A 7,607-nucleotide genomic window follows, 5' to 3' on the forward strand; every position below is an offset into this window, starting at 1 on the left:
TTCATCCTCAAGAGCCGTCTCTTCCTGATGGAAAACTAAGAACTGGCAACTTAAAAGGCATTTAATTTTCTGAAGATTATGCAGAAGGAACTCCCTGCCATTCTTCACGGTAGTTACCAAAGATGAAGAGATCCTTGGGACAGGGTCAGTGACATCACAGTAAGGATGAACCTAGAAGGAGATCAATTAGTAGGTATTTGAATTAGATAAGAAGACCACGTCTTATTTCAACAGCCTTAGGACGCCACAAAGCACTTTGGTCAGTACCTTGAAACTTTTTCTTCCAGGTGCAAATCACTTCCAGTCCAACCCCTCCTCTCCGCTGCCGTTCGAAGGAAGGAAAGTGTTTCGAAGAGAGCTCCTCTCTTGTTCCTCCTAGGCCGGGATTTGACGCCTCGGGCCGGTCGCGCTCACCAGTTCCCTGGGCGCTCACCTGCCCGGAGCCCAGGCGCGAATCCCCCCGGGAACGCACATTCCCCGGCGCCGAGAGGGCCGGGAGTGCGTCGACGACTGACGGAGGCTCCCTGGGGAGCAGCTTCCCCCCCCGCGGCGGTGCGCGCAGCTCCGCTCGGCGCCGGCGCGGCGCTGCTCGGCGGCCGCTGCGCCCGCTCGGGTTACGGAGAGCTCCGGCTCCCGGCACTGCCGGCTCCCGGGGGGCACCGGGTAAGGCTTTACCGACCTCGGTACGGTTCCGCTACCTTCAGCAGCGGCTTGGCTCCCTCGGATGTACAGCCCAAAGGACCGTGCCCGGTGCCCCAAGCAGCTCCCTCCCTATTTCTTCCCTTGCTCACCCTCACGTCCTCAAGTTCGGCGCTGCCCCAGCGGAAGTCTCATCCCTCTATAAACTGCTTCTGTTCCTAAGCATAATTTGATGTAAAACAAGGGCGAATGAGTGCCTATTTCCAGTTCGCAGGAGCTCTAGTCACCACACGTGAAACATGATAGCGCTGGGACAGTGAGACCCGTTCAAAAAAACCCACAAACAAAAAGCACCCGGGAAAAACAAGTCACCAGTTCTCCCTCCTGACTCTTTGTGAAGAAGCATCCCGCTGCTTCTAAGGTGTGAAGATATGATACAGACTGCGCTGGCCCCAGGAGCGCAGGGGATGCCATGCGCCCGATTTCCCCAGCTCCCGGCAAAGTTTTGTTACCCCGACCTGCGAGTGCACTGCAAAAAGATGGCATTCAAGACCTGAAGAAGCGAGCAGTTTGGGGAACTGTTTGGTGCCACGAGAACTTGAGTAGATACACCCCTATTTCGGGGGTAGCACCTGGCACTGCAGCAGCACCCAAGAGCCAGCCGAGCGCAGGTGCGGGCAGAGCCTGGCTGCACATCAGGTAACGACCCGGGGCAGCGGCTGCATCAGCGCGGGGGGGCGGGCAGAGCATCCGCATAGAGCGGGACAGCCGTGAACCAGATAAGAACTCAGCCGGGACAAATCGGTGCTGACTCCTGAGTTCTGTAGTTTAAGACACGTGCGAAGGTGAGAAGAGAAAGCAAGTAACTTTAGCAAATAAATCACGCGGAGACACATTTGAGCGTATACACACACAAAAAACCCCAGGCACGACTGAAGACAAATATCCCACTTTATTTGCTGCTTTCTGGTTGAAGGACATTCGGTGAGGGGACAAGAAAGCCGATGCTGTGAAAGGCTGTTGCGAACTCCGATGAAGACTCCGGAGCGAGGGCTCAGCCGCTTTCCCGCGCAGACCCAGCGCCTCATCTTCAAAACAAACCTCTTCAGCAAGTCTTAAAGTTCCCTCTTTCTTCCTCCGACCGTTTTGACCACGCTCTTTGCCTCCGGTATTTTAATCGAATGGCACCGATTCCCCTAATCAGTAGCTCCACAGAGACTAGACAATGCCTCATTAAGAGCCACTTAATGACCTGCGCTACTCCCTGAGGGGCTAGAGCAGGACAGAGCACAGGCTAAGGGCAGCGCAGGGGCAGCTGCCAAGGACTGACGGCTTGGAGGTCCCTGCACACGTTACAGGGCAAGCACGGATAGAGGGGGACCGTTTGTTCCCTGCCCTGAGCAGGTGTCCCGCCCGGAGTGCACAGGCGGGCTGGGCTCCTCAGGGCAGCTAGAACCGGGACCAGGGTGCCCGTGGGGCTCCGGGTGCTCCTGACCGCCTGCCGGGGCTCGAGCCCTTACCTGCGTTCCTGAGCTTGCGGTTCTTAAAGACGGAGATGATGACCAGCAGGTTGCCCAAGATGTCCACCACGGTGGTGAAGATCAGCACGCTGGACAGCACCGGCACCAGCCAGCCGGGCCGCGGCGCGCCCGCCGCCTCCCGCTCCGCCAAGCCGAAGCGGCCTCGCCCGCCCGGGTCGCAGCAGTTCCTCAGGGAGCCATTCTCCAGCATCGCTGATACCCAGCCCCAGCACCGCCCTTCGGCCGCCTCCTCGCCCCGAGCGGCCGCTGCCCCGGCAGCAGCGCGGCGGCTCCGCGGACTGGCCGGCCGGGAGGGCGGGAAGGCTTTTAACGGCCGCGCCGCGCGCGCTGCCCCGCCCTCTGCCCCGCGGAGCTGCCGCGGCGGGGCCGGGGGCGGGGCCGGGGGCGGGGCTAGCGCCCCCCAGGCTGCACGGGGAAGCCCGGGGGCGGGCACTTCGCCTGGGCCCCGCCCCGCTGGGAGGCGCGCGGGGGCGGTTGGCGGGAGCGGCGTCCCCGGCGGGGCGGGGGATCCCGGGCGGGCGAGCGCCAATCGGTGCCGGGGCGGGGGCAGAGCGGCGGAGGCGGCCGTGCGCGCCCAGCCCCGGTGACGGCTGGCGCGGCTGGACAGCCCGGCAGAGCCGCGGGGACCGGCGAGGGCGGCGAAGGGCCGGGCGAGGGCGCCCGGCGGCGAAGCCCCTTCCCTTAGGGGATCCCCGCAGAGCCCCCGGCCCCGCCTGGGTGCAGGCGGCGTCCGGGCGCCCGGCTCTACCACAAGCCTCATGGTTCTGGTTCTGTTTTTCTCCTCTCCTCTCCTCTCCTCTCCTCTTCTCTCCTCTTCTCTCCTCTTCTCTTCTCTCCTCTTCTCTCTTCTCTCTCCTCTCCTCTCCTCTCCTCTCCTCTCCTCTCCTCTCCTCTCCTCTCCTCTCCTCTCCTCTCCTCTCCTCTCCTCTCCTCTTTTTTGTGTGGTTGCTTTTTTTTTTTTTATGGTTTTTTGTTTGTTTGTTTGTTTTTTTGTTGGGTCTTGGGTTTGTTTTGGTTTTGTTTTGCTTCCCGAGGCTCACCCCAGTGTGTTCCCGGCAGCGCAAGACCAGGGACCCCCTTCCCCTCACCGCCCCCGGGCGCTCGGTGCGCCCAGCCGTTTTTTTCTGATAATTCCATCCTTTAGTCTGGGCTACAGATCTATAATAAAAAGGTTTATACGCTTACGTTGCCGTGGCCTTGTGCTTCGCGTTTGAACGAAACAGGGTCAGATCAAGACTAAGGACAACACCCGTAGGGCGATAACTGCAAAAGTCACAGGCAGATCATGCTCTGAACCAATGTCTGCTTTGGAAAACGTGTGTTTCAGGGGTTTTTTCTTTCAAGCTGCAGGAGCAGACAGTAGGGCACCGAGGGACTTCGCTCTGAAATTAAATTAGAAGCAGATAGCTTTATTTGGGATCCCAAAGTGACATATGCCATATCACAGAATCACAGAATCACAGAATGTTAGGGATTGGAAGGGACCTCCAAAGATCATCTAGTCCAATCCCCCTGCCGGAGCAGGAACACCCAGATGAGGTTACACAGGAAGATGTCCAGGCGGGTTTTGAATGTCTCCAGAGAAGGAGAATCCACAACCTCCCTGGGCAGCCTGTTCCAGTGTTCTGTCACCCTCACTGAGAAGTTGTTTCTTCTCAAATTTAAGTGGAACCTCTTGTGTTCCAGCTTGAACCCATTACCCCTTGTCTTACTGTTGGTTGTCATCGAGAAGAGCCTGGCTCCATCCTCCTGACACTCACCCTTTATATATTTATAAACATTGATGAGGTCACCCCTCAGTCTCCTCCAAGCTAAAGAGACCCAGCTCCCTCAGCCTTTCCTCATAAGGGAGATGCTCCACTCCCTTCATCATCTTTGTGGCCCTGCGCTGGACTCTCTCCAGCAGTTCCCTGTCCTTCTTGAACTGAGGGGTCCAGAACTGGAAACAATATTCCAGATGAGGTCTCACCAGGGCAGAGTAGAGGGGAAGCAGAACCTCTCTCGACCTACTAACCACCCCCCTTTAAACACACCCCAGGATGCCATTGGCCTTCTTGGCCACAAGGGCCCAGTGCTGGCTCATGGTCATCCTGCTGTCCACCAGGACCCCCAGGTCCCTTTCCCCTACACTGCTCTCTAATAGGTCATTCCCCAACCTATACTGGAACCTGGGATTGTTCCTGCCCAGAGGCAAGACTCTACATTTTCCCTTGTTATATTTCATTAAATTTTTCCCCGCCCAACTCTCCAGCCTGTCCAGATCTCGCTGGATGGCAGCACAGCCCTCTGGCGTGTCAGCCACTCCTCCCAGCTTGGTGTCATCAGCAAACTTGCTGATAGTACACTCAGTTCCCTCATCCAAGTCATTGATGAATATATTGAACAGTATTGGTCCCAGAACTGACCCTTGAGGCACTCCACTAGATACAGGCCTCCAACCAGACTCCGCCCCATTGACCACGACTACACCACGATTACAGTGTCTCCCTTTATCTACCTCTGCTGCGATTTCCCTTTTCAGAAAGTTGGTATCCTCACTGCCCATTATCTAGGTACTACTCTAGTCTTATTGCCTTATTATGGAAAACTTACAGATATTATCATTTATTTTTATGTCTTGGGCTCTTTCTGGGCATCCTTCCAGAGTCTGTGTAAGTGCTTTTAGGAGAAATTTGAATTTTGTTGTCTGTTATTACCACAGGATTTATCTTTAACTGTTTGTTAAAGACAGGTTAAACTGTCTCTGAGCATAAATGTAAGTTTTCAGGGTAAGCTTTGCTCCTGTCATTCTCCAGGTTTGCAGTTCATCCACCGAAGAGGAATGCTATATATTTTCCCTGTCACACACAATTGTTGTGTATCATCACTCATTTTGTTTTACAGCTCCCAGAAGTGCGCCAACTGATTTAGAGAAAAATTAGAAAGCTATGGCCTGAACTTGGCCAGAAGTATGAGCCTGATGCAAAATGTGAAATAAAATAAGCGTTGCTGGTTTTGTAACGCCAGTCTGCCTTTAGTGGCTGCGCTGGCATTTGGCAGGAGGGAAACAAGTAGGTAGGAATAAAAATGGTAGCTGTCCTGCCTCAGCAACCTGTAAAGGGTAGGTTCTTCATCTGATCTGAATTCCACTCTCTTCATTTGTATCAGTAACAAATTATCCAAATTATTATTGAGACTTATCTGTAGAAGGATAAGTTATAAATGTTATAAATTTGCTTTTTAGAATGATTGATTAAACTGCAATAAACAACCTATGGATGTTCTTACTCGGCTTTTTAGTAGCGTTATTTCAAATTAATTAAATTCCCTTTGAAAGTTTTTAAGCATGTTTAAGCCTATTGATTTTTATAGTTAATATGAAATAACTGATTGTTGCAGAGAGTACTTCATCTCAAAGAAAAGGGTCTATTCTTCACATTTGAGTTGTTAAGACCTTTCTATTTTTCAGTTTGGGGAAACTTTCTTCTAATTCTGTGTCAAGGAAAAGTAACTGTTATATGTTACTTTTTGAGAGCAATCAAAGTTTTCCAAGGCACACTATATTTGTATTGCAGCTTAAGACCAGGAATTGCCTTGATGGTGGAGTAATCAAATATTCCATGCATTGCTCTGCTGCCGGAGGCTGTATCCTTTTTTTTCTTTCCTTTTCATTCCAAAGATAACTGGCTGCTTCCTCAAGATACTTTTATGTACTTTGTTTTCTCTCTTTTTTTCATTTGATTTTTCTGAAGGGACCCATCTCTAATTGATTACGGAAGTCAAAACTTTACATAAGCATGAATGATATTTCAGGACAGAGGTTCCTATTGGTGAAATCTTTTGAATTTTGGGTATTCCAGTAGAACAGAAAAAGAAATTGTCTCTTCTCTGTTTATTATATCAGCACACATTTCTACAAGAAGCACGCCCTTCTACAAGCACATGTTTCTACCAGACCAAAGAGCAATTAGAGCTAAAATGCACAATCTCCAAATAATGCTCCTACTTTTAACTGTCTCAATTTGAGCTGACTGTTTTCACATGGCAGAGGCTGGAGTTTGGACTTCTATACCACTTCCTTTTCTATCCAACCTTGATTTTTTTTTTTAAGTAGTTCTTTATGTATTTTTCTGTTGACTCAAGCCCAGCCACTGTTTAAATGAAAGTCTCTTTGCCTGTCTGCTGCTGTCGTGAGCCCATATAGAAAAGTTGTATCTCCTTTAATAAAGAAGAGTCTGTCTTTTCTGTAGGAACAGAAGATTCACTTAGTAACATTTTCCAGTCTGCATTTCATCTTTTGCTGTGCAGTGTTAATGTTTTTCAGGTACAAATCAAAGCTTTAGTGGGTTATTTTGTTGCCATAATTTTTGAACCATTTTTTTCCTGCTAGAAATTTTACATAAACTGAGATCTATCATCTCATTCTCAATAATTTATTGGATTTTAGTCACATTGAATTTCCATGGCACATAACAGGATCTTTTTGCTGGGAATTGTCAATAAAAAGAGTCACCTTGTTTTGAAACTTTAAATAGGTTGGGCAAAACAAAGATGGGGAGTGGGAAGGGATTTCAGTTGGGTACATCTCTACTTGACAGAGAGATCTACTTCCAAAGGACAGTGCGTTCATTGTGCTGTCATCGTTGGCTTCAAGTCACTCCAGGGGAGGTTTGAATTGGATATCAGGAAAAATTTATTCATGGAAAGGATTGTTGGGCATTCGAACAGGCTGCCCAGGGAAGTGGTGGAGTCACCATCCCTGGAGGCATTTAAAAGACATGTAGATGTGCTTCTTAGGGACATAGTTTAGTGGTGGACTTGTCTGTGTCAGGTTTATGTTTGGACTTGATGATCTTAAAGGTCTTTTCCATCCAAAATTATTCTATGATTGTATGATAGGTGTGGAAGGCTGATGGAATAGATAACCTTGTGCATGCCTTTCTGCTGAAACTGAAGAGGAGCTTTGATGACTTAGACCAGATCCTTCAGTGTCAGTTGATTAAAGGTGACTCTTGCATGCTGAAGATTACTTCAAGCATCATAGCAGGGATAAAACTAAACCTCGGTCTCCTGATTTGGATTCAGTGTCAGCATTTGAAAGCCATCCTATCTCTAAACGTGCTCACCTATTCCACCTTCCTGTTCTTTAGTGTAAGGAGATACACACACACACACACACTTTCTGTGTCTACTTGTATATGCACTGCTGTTGCTATTCCACTCCTGGGACTGTTTTGCCAATTTGTGTTGTGCTTTTCTAACATATAAGCACTAGGCTGGAATGGAAGAAACTGATTTTCACTCAGGACCCAAACTAATACTTGAGCTTACATTTTCCAGGGGTAAAAGGCTAATTCCATAATCCCACATAACCCTTTGACTAATCCTGTTTAAAATGGAAAACAGAGCCAGAAGAAAATAATTGGTTTATTTTATTAAAGTGAGCTA

The 7,607-nt window shown here is 50.0% G+C and overlaps 1 protein-coding gene across 1 annotated transcript in view; it reads right to left on the reverse strand.

The window, feature by feature from the left end:
- Nucleotides 1-2,370, reverse strand: part of MTNR1B (melatonin receptor 1B) — a 29,886-nt gene extending 27,516 nt beyond the window's left edge. Inside the window, exon 1 of the mRNA XM_065648223.1 lies at nucleotides 2,160-2,370. Within this exon, the coding sequence (XP_065504295.1) occupies nucleotides 2,160-2,370 (211 nt within the window). The remainder of the gene's footprint in view (nucleotides 1-2,159) is intronic.
- Nucleotides 2,371-7,607: the final 5,237 nt, after the last annotated feature.

This window comes from Caloenas nicobarica, chromosome 1 (assembly GCF_036013445.1).
Source record: "Caloenas nicobarica isolate bCalNic1 chromosome 1, bCalNic1.hap1, whole genome shotgun sequence".
NCBI classification, from domain to species: domain Eukaryota; kingdom Metazoa; phylum Chordata; class Aves; order Columbiformes; family Columbidae; genus Caloenas; species Caloenas nicobarica.